This window comes from Empidonax traillii, unplaced genomic scaffold (genome assembly GCF_003031625.1).
Source record: "Empidonax traillii isolate 1590-97213 ecotype Southwest subspecies unplaced genomic scaffold, ASM303162v1 scaffold33:size3420811, whole genome shotgun sequence".
In the NCBI taxonomy this organism is placed as follows: domain Eukaryota; kingdom Metazoa; phylum Chordata; class Aves; order Passeriformes; family Tyrannidae; genus Empidonax; species Empidonax traillii.
Window position 1 is genome coordinate 3052204 of NW_020955226.1, and position 16403 is coordinate 3068606.

At 37.3% G+C, this 16403-nt stretch overlaps 1 protein-coding gene across 3 annotated transcripts in view; it reads right to left on the reverse strand.

The window, feature by feature from the left end:
• The window catches only part of TLK1 (tousled like kinase 1), a 69338-nt gene that overhangs the window by 7297 nt on the left and 45638 nt on the right, over nt 1-16403 (reverse strand). For all 3 annotated transcript variants that reach the window (XM_027911578.1, XM_027911576.1, XM_027911577.1), the window contains exons 12-18: nt 10281-10347; nt 6128-6225; nt 2982-3063; nt 2618-2709; nt 2442-2531; nt 1766-1935; nt 515-650 (exon numbers count right to left, since the gene is read on the reverse strand). In XM_027911578.1, coding sequence (XP_027767379.1) covers nt 515-650; nt 1766-1935; nt 2442-2531; nt 2618-2709; nt 2982-3063; nt 6128-6225; nt 10281-10347 — 735 coding nt within the window. The remainder of the gene's footprint in view (nt 1-514; nt 651-1765; nt 1936-2441; nt 2532-2617; nt 2710-2981; nt 3064-6127; nt 6226-10280; nt 10348-16403) is intronic.

Here is a 16403-nt window from a genome sequence, read left to right on the forward strand (position 1 = left end):
AATCATCATAGCTCTGTCAAATGTCTTCAACCACCAGCAGCCAAAGATTAAATACCTGCTTCTTTAGAGGAAACCATGTTTCTAAATCATAGTGATCATCTCCACACTGGGGAGTCTTTCTGCTGTACGTTCTGCAACCGGACTTGTCTACCTCGCATTGGCCTTTTTAGCCATCAGCGCACTTGTAGCAAGCGTGGGTAGAGCCCCTCTCAAATCTTCGTTCGCGAAGCCCAGCCATGATGATGACTTACATATACACACCAACACATCACATACGCACACATACATATAAAAAATTACACCACACACTCACACTCTCTTATCTTGCTTAGTATGTTACTCTTGTAATATTTGGGAATATCAACATGAGCAGTACTGCACGAAACCCTTTCTTTGTCATCCATGGTAATATTTTTAGTCCTAGTTCTCTCATCAAATTCAATTTATATGAGAGCATTTACAAAATCTGAACCATGACCCAAAGTCTCAAGAGCAAAATCAAAGCAGGCCTCACCAATAAGTTCCTGCTCCCTGTGAAGTTAAATCCATTCCATCCACCCCGTAGCTATCATCATCCATTATTTTGGACAGGCCAAAATCAGTAATTTTTATTTCTCCACATGCTGTTCCATCTACAAGAAGGATATTACCTATTCAGGGAAAAAAAAAAAAAATTGGCTCAGAACAGCTGAAGAATGCTTTATTTTCAAAACCAGGTTCAATTTTTAAGAACATCTAACTTCATGAGGGGTGATAACTCTACATCATCTTGATATGCTCAAGTCTAGAGTAACTTGACTATAAAATGTTTCAATGCAGTTTCAGGAACTCTCTAGGTTATCATGATCTGAAATGGCACTCTCAGCTGCGAGCTGGCTGGTCAGCAAAGAAACACCAAAATGCAGCATTATACCAGTTACCATGAAGTTTTGTTCTTTTTCTGCCAGAACAAATCCTACACTACAGGTTTCAGGGCTTGCATATGCCACAAAATTCTAGCAAGAAATTGCCGTGATACTACAAATCTTACTCTACGTTTTAAAGCTGGACAATAATTTCTTGATATAAAAGTTATGCAATCAGACTAAGAATACATTCTGTACAATTCCATAAGAGAAACCTGTATGAACAATTTATTACACAGCACTAATCAAACAGCCTGGCGCAAAGAGTTACTTTACAAACCCCACACTTGAAAGTCCAGCAGACTAAAGCACATGCAGAATACATGCATCATTCATGCAAGGTGGTAAAACAAAGGTCAAGGAATCAAGGCAGAATACATCATTTCTAACAGTGTTTACTATTCATTGTAAAGAAAGCCTTCTGTAAAGTCCTCTTTTGGAGTGCTTATGCTGGGATGCCAAAAGTCATTGATTACCTATTTCAATCCTTCACAAGTTAAGACAAACATATGGGGAAAATTATATACATACCAGCATTCCACAATTACCAGGCAGAGCTGAACCAACTAATGATGTTATCTGTTTATACTGATTACCAATGCATGAATCTATTAGCTACATGATTTTTTCATAAAAATTCAAATCAAAATAATGCAAAGTAGAAAAGTTTTAACAATCACTTTCCACAGAAAAGGCAGATCACTCTGACAATGAAACTAGAAAGAAAAGTACACACATTTTTTTCAGTTGTTTACAATAACTTATAGAAGATAATTTTAGTTTCTTTGAGGCAGGAATTACAAACAAAATAAAGGATAAAAAAATAAATTACATTTTCAATCGTAACATTTCTCTCTTACCTGGTTTAAGATCATAGTGTATAATAGGGGGCTTGATCTCATTGAGATACCGTAGTGCATTTACTATTTGCATTACAATGGACCTAGCTTCTTTCTCTGACATCAACTTATGTTGCTTGAGATAGAAATCCAAGTCATTGCCTTCACAGTATTCTAACACCGTGCAAAATCTAGAGCAGAAGTCAGAGAGACAAAATTAAATAACGTATCACACTGCATAATCAGAAACAGACATGACAACCTAGTTTCATACTGACAAGTATAAGAATGGCTGCCTGAATATTAAACTATATGAATTAAATTGTTCTTAGAACATGGTGTAACTATTAGTTTATGAAAACTGACATAAATCAGAATATTCATACTCTAGAAGAGCAAATGCATCCATATTGGCAGTAGGTTAAAAAACCCCCTTTATTTTTAGTAGACACATTTCTCAGAAGAAAAACACTGTAACTATCCATGAAGAGGTGACACATTTCATGTAAAGAGGTGCAGGCCAGTCACCAGGGGCTACACTTCGGCCATTAATGCTCCTGATGTCATTTAGTCCTGGAAACTTGTCTAAGATATGGCAGCCTTCTGAGGCTGCCCTGCAGCAGCTCTTGCTCTGCCCAAAACCATTACAGCAGTGCATGGTCCTTGCACCCTGAAATCCTGGCTAAGTTTTACTTACGTATCTGTATCCAGGGAGAAGTAGTCATATAGTTTAACTATTCGGGGGTGATCCAGTTCTTTGTGTATTCTATACTCTCTGCAGGCATGTCTAAAAGAAGATGGATACATTAACCTTCCATAATCAATGAAATGCTATCAAGCTTAACATATGAAGCGTAAGTCACTAATATTTACTTGTGGTAGTTTTCTTTCTTTTCATCCCTCCAGCTTTTGTTAAGCTGGTGAATCTTCACAGCAGCATATCTTTGTTCATAAAGATCAAAAGCCTAAAAAAGAAACACACAATTAGGGGAAAGTTATAACCAAAGGTAATAAAAACAACACCTAACAAAGAGGGGGGAAAAAACTGGCATGTAATTCACGAGTCTAGTGACAAGTAATGCCACCTACCACTCCAGAGGTTAATCGAAGTTTGCTCAACCAGTGTTTTAAAGAGTACATCACATTACAATCCTACTTACTTAAACTCCTTTCCGTCCCCCAAAAATTAAATGTACATGGTTCAAACACCAGATTTATCAGGCTCAACAAACTCTACCTTGTATACTTCACTGAAGCCACCTCGGCCAAGTAAATGGAGCAACAAATACCGTTCATTCAATGTGGGGTGATCTTTAAATCTTAAAAGAAAAAAAAGATTGTTTAATTCTATTTCAGGTACACAAAGAGAATCTATAATGCAAATCTTTTAGTATTACTTAACAAATGAAATTTTCTTTTTACAAGCTACATACAATATGCCGAGCAACATTACACCACGTGAAACTCTTGGCACAACTATACAACATGACCAATTTCAGTACCTTTTGACTATTTAGTGTACAAATGGTATCAAAACTGTCACTGAACAGTCAATTCTGTAAATCTTTTTTTTCTCTAATTTTTTGAGGACAAGAAAAGCATGCTTAAATTTAAATGTGATACAAGGGGTCTCTCTTTGTTGTGTCAATTTTTAGAAAAGTCTCACGCTTCACCCTTCTAGAACAGACAAGAACAATATTCTTCCAATTTCACACAAAACATGACCACACCCGTTCCTCTCTCTTTTTCACAAAATAGATTTTATATAACACTAAGAAGTTAAAGCAAATCAGAAACGGCAATATGGGGAAAACACACCAAAGGACTGAATATCTGTTCACACTGTAAGCAAAAGCAAAAAGAAAACACTCCTTCCAAACACAAAATGATGCTGCAGGACAAAGAAAAAGGACCATACTCTTTCCTGAAATATGCAGAAGACAAAATACATGCTCCCATCCAATCAGGGGGAAGAGAGGTGAATACTCATCACATTTTTAGTACAAAAATGAGACAACTATACTCATGAATCTAGGGCAAGCTGCCAGTTCTATTCCATAGAAAACTTCAAGAAAGGGTTTAGGGCTAGTCCGCCAATAGATTATCCCACCTTTCCATATTCCCAACAGTTTTGGAGGTACAGTCACAGGTAGTCAAGATATGATGCATATTCTTGCTTACTATTCCTCTTTTAGACATAAAGCTTTCCTTTTCATTCACTATGAAGATAACATATTTCAATGCTAAATTTTTTTTCGAAAACCCATAAACGGTTTATGGTGCATTCAACATAGAAGAGATAACAAATTTTCAGGTAGCATCATTAGGCAATTGATGTCATGTGACCAGTAATCCAATTCTTTAAAACCACACTCAATAAACTTACGTTCATTTCTTGGTCCTTCTATTACACATGTGCCTCTAGTAGGGCCAATCTTGTGAACCTTACCACCTTCCCTCTCCACTGCTGCTTTTGTTACCCTCCATGGCTAAGAACCTGCACCCCATCACATGGGCTCCAAACCCACACAGGGAAGCCCTAACCTGAACTCTCAACTTGTCCTGTTATCCCAGTGCAGTTGTAGACACACAGGTTTATCCATATGTAGATGGATTTGTTGCTGGAACAAGAAAAGAGGCTTAGTTTCACACCACAGCAGGAAGCTGAAAACTCAGCAGGATCTGAGCCAGAACCCAACAGCTGCTTTGCCTCAGAACCCTCTTCCTTACCAAACAGCCAGACTGCCAAGACATGTCAGGAAAGACAGCAGAGGCAACAGACCTAAATTACTTCTCCGTTGCTTCTCTCTTCCATAGGATGACTGGAAACTGTGGCTTGGCCACTTTCTAAATTCTTGTCTAAACTCCCACAAAACCATGAAAACACAGTTTAAAGCTTTTTGTTCTGGACCATAAAATGTGTCAATATTAACTACAGACAGTGAGCAGTGAAGCTGCAGTATCCTGTTTGTCCATCTCCTGTAACTGTTTTCAACTGCAACTGTAATTTGGACATTCTTTCCCCCACACAGGCAATATTTACACAGTCCAAAGCCTGTCATTTTTCTGTGCCATTTATTACCAATTATTGAAGAATCCTTTAAAAAGAAAAAATCCCTTCTTCTAATGCAAACATTGAAGATTAAAAAAAAAAAGTTGTTATTTAAACCTACTTGTTTACTTGTTGTAGGACACTTATTTTAAAAAGAAAATATTCTGCCATTACTGTGTAAGCATCAAGACCCATGATTTCTCATATCCAAAACACAACACTAATTTAGATACAAATTAGCACCAAAGCCACCCAGTAACAAAAAATTTCTGTATTTCTGCAGCGTAGGTACGGGGACCATTAAAACAGTTAAGCAAAATTTCACATCTAGTTCTTTTAGTGTTTTAGTGTATACATCATTCTATTGTGTGTAAAAAGTAAAAAATAAAATAAAATCCACAAGGTTTAAGGCTACTGTTTCATTTGCATTTCCTAGTGTAGAAAGCAAGAAGTCCAGTCCCATCATGTCCTTCCCCCTGGCTCATTCCACCCTTGCACTGCCCTCTCTCCCCATGGCAGCATAAACATTTTTGCAACTGGGGCAGAGAATTAGACCAGGCAATTGATCCAGGGTTAAAATTAATCCAGAAAAATATTGACCACAGGAGTTGGTTTTAACTTGGATCAATTTCCAGTATCTGTTCAGTAAAGAAATGCCATTGCAAGCACAGAAACGGGGCTAAGTAGGCAGGGAGAGGCAGAATCTGTTCCTTCTAAGCAACAGCGCCCACTGAAAGTGTTGGTGAAAATGAAGTGTGTCTGTATTCACCATCAGGGAAAACAGACTTAATTTTTTAAGTTACGTAATTATTACTTTCAAATCTACACAGTAATAGTTAATACTAAATAACAATTTAACATGATGCACTGCTATTCAAGGTGAAGTAGAGTAACATTTAAAGTAATATGGCTTTTTCCTGCTAGGTACCCGAATCTAGTAGAAATTAAATTACAGTGCCATAAAACCAAAACTAATTTTAACTGCAGCCCAAAATTGCAGCAAACTTCCCTGCCATTTTCTTGCATTATTGTCAGCTAAGTGAACTGCACTAGGTTCTCTTACAAGTATTTTTTTTAGCCCAGTAATACGGTGCAGCAAGTTTTAGCTCTCCAATATAAACTGTATATACGTTATTTCTTGCATATTCAACAAAACCATTAATAACTTTACCAAATTATAATTCTAATTTTTTAAGTTTAAAATGAGTTGCTGTTTAAAATATGTACATAAACAGAGAACCAAAAAAAATTACGAACAAGTCTCCTCTGTAAAGTGCTATTTTAGAGCAGTATTTTAAAAACAGATATGCAAAATTCAGACAGTATCTTACTGTGAATTATCTTCATTATTTATTCTTTTCAGTTCTCTTATGTGAAGATTCCTAACTCTTTCCAAACGTTCAAGTTCTGCTTGTATTTCAGCTTCCTCCTGCAAATGAAAAGAAGGAAATATAAAAGCTCATTTACTTCCCGTTTGAAAAGGGTATTTTTACTCCTTCATCAGTACTAGTGGTGATGAAGGAACATTACATTACAAAACCCTGCTGAACTAGAAGAAAGCACTGCTTTTCTCTTAAAGCTAGAAAAATTCAGAAAGATAAGGCAAAAGCCTGTTTCAAGGAACCTTTCTGTTCATGAACTCACAGGTAATGGGATGTTCACAGTTTTGTTCTGCACTGTAGGGATGCTATCTGAAATAAGAGGCAGTTGGGTTTTGTACCTCAGCCAAGGAGATAAATTATCTGGGAAGCGGTCTGAAATTCATGTCCAAAAAAAAAAAAAATTGAGATATGTGCAGTTACAGATATTGTACAAACTGACATATTAAGAAAAGACATTTAAAATATTTTGAGGCTGAAGTTCAAATCAAGAAAAAGAAGAAAACAGTACAACATTACAGCAGAAATCTTCTTAAGGTGCTGATACAAGACAGGAAAACCAATCTAATTTAGAAAGATTTTCACATTTGTTATTAAAATTACAAATGCAGAATGTGTATTGCCTAAGATTTAAGTGCAATTTCAAAAGAAGTATATGAGGTATGAGCACATTCCCTAACTAATTTCAGCACTTAATTTTATCTTATCTTTATGCTATGTATTAGAGAACAACAAAATAATTTTTTATTCATATTCTCTAAATAAAGAAAAGAATTCACCATGTCTAATTTGTGGAAATCTATGTATCTATATTCAAACTGAAAAACATATACTTCATTGAAAGACACTGTAGTTATTACAGACAGTGCCTCCAGAACTTGAAAATCTGAAGAAAGGGGAGACAAAATTCATTCGTATCAGAAAGCTCGTAATTATGGAATTATTCTATCTGAAAAGGAAAAAAAAAAAAGGCCTGGCGTCTGATACATTTTTTTTTTTAGTAGCAGTGCCCCTCATGGTCACTTGTGATTTTGGCACAGCCTCTTGCACAGCCACATAGAAAATCAAACTGGAATACTGATCAATCTTTTCTTTAAAAGAAAAGAAAAAAAAACAAAACAGAAGGAAAAAAAAAAAAAGACGCAAACATTCACAAAAAAATAAATATTTTATCTTTGAAAGAAGCTAGATCAGTTCTCCAACACAATTTATTCTGTGACTACAACTTAGTGGTGCTGGTAAAAGCAGCAGGGTAACTGCGAACGCTGAAGGACAGGACGGGGATCCCTGGGCGAGAGGCTTTCTGCCCCCAGCTCCGGGGGGGGGGAGTGCTCCCTCCCCGCCCCTGCCTTTACCCCGCGGTTGCTCACTGTCCCCCAGAGAGAGAGCCACGGAGCCGACAGCCAGGTAGCAGGGGAACAGGCAGAGAGAGCTTTATTGTTGTGGTAAAAGCTTAAATACCTTTTGGGTGAATTACAAAGTGACCACTGGGAGTTCAGGAGGTGTTACACACCAACCAATTACAAGAAAGGGTTAACAGCCAATAGGTGAGTTTCCAGTTATCTCTTAGGCATTCCAAGGTACAGTGAGGGGTTTTGGGAACAAGAAGGATTACACAAAGTCAGAGTCACCATCTTGGACACGTGGTCAATTTAACAATATTACAAACTCCTGCATTCTTTTATATGTAGCAGAGTTACCCCAACAGGTAACAAGTCATAGCACTAGGGGATGAAGGCAGAAGTCAGCAGAGCAGAGAGAAAATGGCCTAAAGCTAGTATTTTCAAACATTGTATATCATAGACTCATACACTGAAACAACAACTGCATTTGCTAATCTAAACCACACATTAAATGACCACATATCCTATGAGCTGAGGAGTCCAAACTAGATGATTTCAGTGGATATCCTGAAACCCTCCCCATAAGCCATGGAAAAAACTCTCATCCAAAAGCAAGACATGAGATGAACCTTCATTCAGAAAATGAAATTAAATTCCTAATAATTTATAAACTGGACTAAGTAGTTCTAATCTGCTAGCAGATCTGGGTGGACCATTTGTTCTTCCTAAACTACGATGTCAAGAATTAGGGGTTTTTTTCCTGTTTATACAACGTTAAACTCTTTTTTTTTTATATTTAGATGCTTCCCTGCAGTTCTGTGTTAAATACCCTGAAATGACAGGCAGTTCCTCATAACCCAGTAGTCCTTCATAAAGAATTCTAGTCCTTCTCCCCCCAACAATGGCCACACACTTATACACACACAATTGTCTATGTTCTTCCCAAAGGCTGACAAAAAAAAAAAATATCCATCAGTTATGCCTCTTTTGGACTTTTTTGTTCATATATTATGCAATTCAGTGGTTCTCAAAATGTAGTTCATAGGCCAATGTTAGTCCAAAGAGAACTGGCTGGTTGCATTGTTTCCAGCTGTTATTTAGGACACTCAGGCTGTGAATACCTTTAAGCAAGAATGAACCAGCTTAGCTGCCTCAGGTCACTGCTATATAAAAGGAAGTGAGAAAACAAGAGCCTCTCTCCAGGACCAAAGCCACTAGCTGGAAAAGAATTTCCTGGGTAGCAGAAGGAAAAGAAAACTGGTGGTGGCAGTATGTACAGGGCACCAAAAATAAGAGCACCAGGAAAGCATCTGGAGAATGAAAAGGAAGAGGAGCAGAGAGCAAAACAGCATATGCTGAGGGAAGGAAGAAATAAATATAACTAGCAAAGAAGCACCAGGAAAGACATGCAGTCATTTAAAAAGAAAGTAATAAAATTGTTTTCCTTAGTTAATGACAAAATCTGTATCACACATAAGAATCAAAATGCAAGAATGTATTTTTATTATTATTTTCAGATATACTCAAATATAACTTGCTAAGAAGTAGAATTTGTTTCCCCTCTGGTATTTAGTTAAGGAATTTTCTTCTTTTGCAAAGTACTCCAGAACTGATGCTCAAGGTGAAACCGAAATTCCAGAATTAAACAACTATGTAACAGCTTCCTTCACCTATCACTTCAAATTTCCATTACACTTCAAAACAGTTAAAGTAAAAAAAACCCCGAATTTCCTAACAATTTCATGTGAAGCTGGCGCTACTCCTAAAGCATTAACAATGATGAACTATGAGGGCAGTCCACTTCACTGTTGCCAACAAGTTACACGCAGATTCCCTACTGCAGACTCAGGTATTTTCTTGTCATATTCTTTGAAAACAGCAACAGCATTCTCACAGGGTCCGCTTCAGTTTATTAGAGTAGGATTTATAGGAGGTGTCTTGTACATTTGATGAGAACAGGCCTGAAACAGACTCTTGCAATATTTCAAGGGGAAAAACACTATGGCCTGTTTTGACTGAGCAACCCAAGAACTACTACGCAGCAGATACAGGTGCTTTTCTTTCGCTCTTGTTTCTGTCTGCTTCAAATGGCATTCCTTTTTACAAATTACTCCTCAAAAGCTTTGCTTGAATGAGCAATAGTTTGTTAGTATCATAATTATCTCACTACACAGATTTATTGGAATGATGGGCTTCAAGAAGAGTTTTTTTCAAGAGTCAAAGACGAGTAAAATATCTGACTGCAAAAATATTTCAAGATACAGAGAAAGGATTTTCTGTAAAAGTAAGAAAATCATATTCTCTTGTGATAGATACTATGCTAACTGACAACAACTGAAGTGGATACTGCAAAGGATGAAAACATTATATTCATTCAGAAATACAAGGGTTTGTAAAGTAAACCTTTTTAAAGGTCAAAAAATTATCATAAAACCTCCATATAACAAACTTTGCTGACTTCTCTTAGCTCTGAAACAAGAGCTCAGGAAGTAGAAAGGGAAGAGCAGTATTGGTGGTGTCATCACTGTTACCACTGCTCTAAGGATTTAAGGAATCAGTACAGTGTTACACTGGATGGACTCACTACTACTCACCTCTCAGTTTTTATGGCAAGTTGCAAGAACAAAAAGAAAACGAAAACCATCTTAGGCATAAAGCTGTACAGCAATTTTAGTGTTAGAGTTTCTGATCAGACAGCTCTCAACAAGCCCTCTCCTTATTTTGGTTTTTATGGTTTTGGTCATGATCAAAAAAGCCCGTACCTTTTTGAGATGTCCTAATCGAAGTTTGAAAATTTCTTCCTGTTCATGATACTCTGCTAGAGTCAAACTGAAAAACAAAACGATCATGTAATTAAAGCTTTTATAGGGTGGCAAACAAAACAACAGCATTCTTAAATACTACAGTATACACAGTATTTTCCATTATTTAGTACCACAATACTCGAAGTACATTTTTGAACCTTCTGAACATCTTGGTTTGTAATTTCAGAGCCAAAACATACTTACAGAATGCCTCTCTGTCTGGTATTCTAGAATATTAATTGCCTCTCCCATTAGATCTGTTCTCTCAGGTAGCCTGTAAGATTACCTAGGTGCATCCTGAGTAATATCAGTGGTCCCTCACTGTCCACAGACTCGCTAAGACAAAGTCAGTTATTGTGCAGAGGATCTAAACTGTTCATACAGATTAGTAACCAAGAAACCTGCGAACTGTCTGCAGGCAGGATCCATGGGTTGAACGAGAAAGACACAGAAGACAAACTACCAAAGAAAAGAAAGCAAAGAGACTTAAGTTGCAGATTAGAAACCATCCACACATGAGGAAGAGAAACAGGAGATGGAGATGGAGAAAGAAGTATGGCCTCCTTTAAAGGGTTCACACAAATCCCTACAAATTAAAATTAAACTTTTTATTGTTTTGCCTACATCTAATATTTTTTGCATGATACAAAGCTAAAAGTAATAGTTTCATATATTGTCACAAAGTCTATATTTCTGTGAGTTCAATTATTGGCAGGAAAGACAGTTACCCAAGATGTCTAGAAGGCTATAGATGCTGTTCATATTGCAAGTCTAAGGACCAGAATGTCTTAAGAATCACCAGGAGTTTCCCCAGAGGTAGAGGGAAGATTTCTCTTACAGCAAATGATAACTTCAATAAAATTTGCAGAAATCTAATAGACTAGATTTCTCCCTTTTAAACTTGAAGTTCACCATAGTTTTCACAATTCTAACTCCTTTATTTACTGGGTCTCAAAAGTTGTTAATAAAGGAGTGCATCTTTTTTAGGATAAAAACTGGTGGTCTTGAAGCTTTCACAGAGCCTTTTCCATTCCTGATATTATAAATACTGAATTTTGCTGCCTATTTTCTGATTTGACCAGGATAGAAGACTGATTCAACCAAATATCAGTAAAATTACTGGGTTCTTTTCTGACCACAGCATCTACATTTTAAAGAAACTAGAAACATCTTCACAAAACTGTAGTTATTTCATCAACCTTCTGGTCTGTAACATATCGAAAACACTCAGATCAAGTGACAAAAGTACCCACCATCACTTCCTATCAGAATCCAAGAAGGAAGCCATACTTTCTTTTATGAAGCATCATACAAAGTTACCCTGTCTTTTTTTTCCCCCCTACTGGAAATCAAAGCAATCTTATATTCCAGTTAACGGACATTCCCAAACACTCTGAAGGCAACAGTGTGAGGAAATTTGCCTCTCCAAGAAAGCCAAAAGGTCTCTTAGTACCAGATTTTGGGATCTAACATTTATGTTCTTTTCCTAGCAAATTAAAAGAAATGTGAAATGGGGTATCTCAACAGCTAGGAAAGCTGGCAATGCATCTTCTGTACAGTCCAAGCAACAGCAAGAAACCTAAGAAGGAAATACTCCAATTCCTGCTTTAATACACCTGCTAGAACTATCCAAGAGAGAAACAAGGCCATGCTAGACAACAGCAACATCCCTGACACTTTTTCAATACTTCTGTTAAAACAGCAAACTACTCTAACATGGATTAAAGTTCTCAGTTAAATAAGGCAAAGGATCAATGCCAATGTGTACAAGGTTGAATACTGTTCCTTCCAGATTATTGTCTGCAGTATAAATTCCAGGTTTGTGCATTTCCAGAAACACGGATAGTTTGTCTTTCTCAGGAAAAATTGTATGAATTTAGGTGGCTTAGCAAAGCTGAGTGTCTGGACAGCTCTAGCAAGTATTGCTTTTCCAAAATTTCTGAAATAGCCCTCTTGAGCACAGAGCACGAGTTGGAGGTCATACTGAAAACATTAGGATTCAAAGTCACCTTTCCATGTTTCTATACTATAGCCCAATAAATGACTGTTTTCCATTTTTCTGTTTCCTTACAAATCTAACTCTATTAGAGGCACAGCATGATCCACAGCAATCTGCAACTGTCATTACTGACCACCACATTTTGGAGGAAGGCACATAAAACCAGCAAACTGCACAGATATAGTCACTTTGGATTTTGTTCATTTAGTTATGAAAAACAAAACTTTATTCCCTCATATTCAGAAACATTTACTATTTTTTTTAGGTTTATTATTTTTATCTATAAATATACTGTAGTTTACATTAAAATAGACCACAACAAATAGCAGTAAAGCAATGAAAGTGTGTATGCTGTGTTTTCTGGCTATAGGCTACCAGCCCACTGCACAGTCTGAAAACATCCTAGCGACCAAGAGACTGCCTCCCATCAGTCTACCACTTTCTACCTGCATCCACTCACCACACCTTCTGCAAGATGGTGGCATGCTGGGGACACATCCTGAAAACAGAATTAAAGAAACATGGAACGGTCTGGGTTGGAAGGGATTCTCTAGTTCCAACCACCATGGGGTGGGTAGTGATGCCACCTACTAGATCAGGTTGCTCAGGGCCCCATCCAAGTCACCCACAAAAGACCATCATTGCGCTCAGGAAGCATTGCTCCCCCATCACCTGAGACACACAGGTGTCATCAGATGAAGAGGGAGAAAGGTGGAGGAGCACAGGGGAGGGACATCAACCAGAAACAGTTGCTGCTGCTGCAATCTTAACCTGGACAGTCAGGCTTGAGGATACTGAGGAACACAGGGGAAGAAGGGCAGCTGGGAACAGGTTGCATGAATTAATGTGGCAACAGTCTGGCCCTGACCATGTATCTTTTCTGCTTGAAATTACTGTGCAATAAGTGCTGTATTTTAACTGTGCAGCCAAATGAACTCTAAAACATATGCAATGAATTCCTGAAATTCCCCAAAACGCATTGGCATATTCTGTGTACGTAGTATAATTTTCCTGTGATGTGTAGGGACATGATATGCCACTTTTCCTTGTTGCTGGAAGAAAGTGAACAGCTTTCCTGGCCTGAAAGGCTTGATTATCACCAATTCAAACTTTTTGTTTATAAATCAGCAAAAATAGGCCTTTCAATCACTTATGTTTTCAGGGGCAAATTCCAAAGGCTTTGACACAATATACACAAGTAGTCTTCTTTTCACTTTTTCCTCACAAGGTCAGACAAAACCTTCTTCTATGACCAAAACATTCTTACTACTGGGCACAGACAAGAGAAAAAACCAAACTGGCTAAGCGTTCCTTGGTTTTCACAGTAACGAACCCTGGTACATTTACAAGCATCTCTTCTCCCAGTTGGAAAATCATCCTGAATACATGGGCACAGCAGAATGCAGCCACGCTCCCAAACAGTCATATTCACATCCAATACAAGTTTTTGGCCTCAATTTCTGAAGCTTTTTTTTTCTGGTCCAACGTTATTCTCGCTCTAGTTCCTCAAGTTTCTACAAGGATGAACAAATACTGACCAAGACAAAACCTTTCACGATGTCTTTTCACCCATTGTTTCCATGTTTGCCTTAGAAAGACACTGCCCCAGGAAAAGAGCTGTCTTTACTTGTCCAGTAAAGCCCAGACACATTGTTGGCACTTCAGCCCAAAAAAATTTCTGAAAATATTTTTATTTGTTCTATACAGAACAGAACACTCCCTCTAAATGACGCGTTTGTTCAGCTACAGTAACAAACTCTGCCAGCTCCCTCTGTTCTCCTATTCCGAATTGCATGGGGGGACAAGGATGCATGCAGGCTACACTGAGGAACTGCAAGCACTGCAAGAGGTGACTGGGAAGTGAATACAACTGAATCGGCTGAAGCTGCAGAAGAAGGACTACACCTCCTCACCCAAACAAAACATTACTCCTAGAAGTAACTGTCTAGTGAAACAACAGCTGCTTCCAAAAAGAGGGGACCAGCATTATAATCTCACAGATTCATCTCTCATGTCTCCAAAGAACTTGGAATAGTTTTCAAACTTTTTCCAGGGCTAAGGAGGCAACTTCTATTTCAAATAAATTTTTTTTCTTTAAATAAATTTCAATTTATTCCTCTCATGTAAGACTAATAAAATTACTCTGCTCAGTAGAAAAGTCTCAAAATTCAAACGACCTTTTAGTTTTAGCTTAAGCCACAAAAGGGGGAAAAATTACAGAAAACCAGGACAGTGTTTAGACTCATCTGTTGCATGTTACTTAAAACACCAACCCACACTCACAAGATACTGGCAAGATGGCCACTTTTATACCAGTAACTTCAGTGTAAAAATTTTGCTTTTACATGTGCATCAGTATACACTATAGTACATTCAGCTAAACTGATTCCCTTATTAAGAATGCCTCAGGCAACACCTCCAGTCTGTTTCAAAACAGTTGACACCTGTTTTCAGAGAAAGCTTCAATACTACTGATTGATACAAAGCCACAAATCATTTTGTCTTGTCAATACCAGAAGCTGGAGACATTTTCCAAAGCAAACAATGCAGTGGTAATGACACCTGTTGGTAATAACCTCTAGCAAGTTGTTTGCATGTTTAAAATAGACCTGACTGATCACTTGCATGTATGTTGTAGTGATTTAATACTGGTTTAGTTCATTAATCTCAAGCAGCTCTGCATTTCCTCATACTTCATATAAACAGAACCTTTTCCATTTGGCTACACCAATTAAGATCATTACAAAGGAACGATAAGCACAACGTGATAAGCACAATGTAACAGCAGAGAATCACGTACAGCAGATGACAAATTTACTCTAAAATGGAAGTGCACAATTAATGTTTTAGCAAGATACTCAAAACATTTAATTTTGTAATGAGAAGCAGAGAGGACTCAACACCTATTACTACTCCACAAATTTATAACGAATCCCAAATTCAAACATTACAAAACCCTTTCAAGGAAAGGTCAAAGAGCATAATATGGCTAAATGATTCTGTGATCCCAGGATGTATTACAGATCTTCTCAAAGGTCTGGAACAAAATTTATAAACTTATCATACAGGCAAGTAATCTGATACTCAGACTATATAATGATCAAATTAGGATACTTGAAAGGTGCAACAGTTTTGATTCAATAACTGCTTACACTTATGGTAGTATTCTATACAAAAGGGCAATTTTGATTGTTCTCTTGGCAATTCCATAACCAGCAAGCATTTTCATGTGCCACTTAACATGCAATTGGTTTAGCCAAATGAAATGAAAATTTGAACAGTCTTTTGTAAATTGAAAATGATTTAGCACCGTGTAACACCACAAAATATTCTGAAGTTTATTACCAGGAACTCATCTTGTCCTAGACATGTCCCCTGTATTTTTTTCCAAATTTATATTTTATCACCTCTCAAAGCAGCAATAAGATTATGGGAATTTAACTGGTCAAAAGCTGACAAATAAAGACTTCTGTAACTTTTCATGTCTTTCTCGTTACTTCAATGTAACTTTTAACAACAGGATGGATTACATTCAAACTAAGAGGTATTTTTAACATGACATTAATATTTACTGGACTATTCAGAAGTATCAATTACAGTCTCAGAAGAAACACAGGCATTAAGCACTACTAAAGAATCACAGTGAGCAATGGCCCTTCAGCTCTCTGCCAAAACACAGGACTAACACTAACCAAGACTTGCTTACACTGCCAGCCTTACTACTGTATTTTCATATTTTTGTCACAGCAAAACAACTTCACAATATGAACTTTAAGCATGATGCATTATGCAAAACACATGAAGCTGCCTTCAACCCAATTTGATAAGTCCAAACATATCTATTTTGCAGATCTAACAAGAGTAATTTACAGACCCTCCACCCCTGGAGATATAAATTGCTGTCTCCACAAGTAAAGGTGACAGGTGACCACGTTCAACACTTAGCTTACTTCTGCAAAGTAACACAGATTAATTTTTCAGTCTTTTTAACTCTACTTACTTTTTATTTAAAAATAAACTAGGAATAGATACACGATATCAGCTGCAGCCTCTTAGCATCAGGGCAATAACAAGTATCTTCA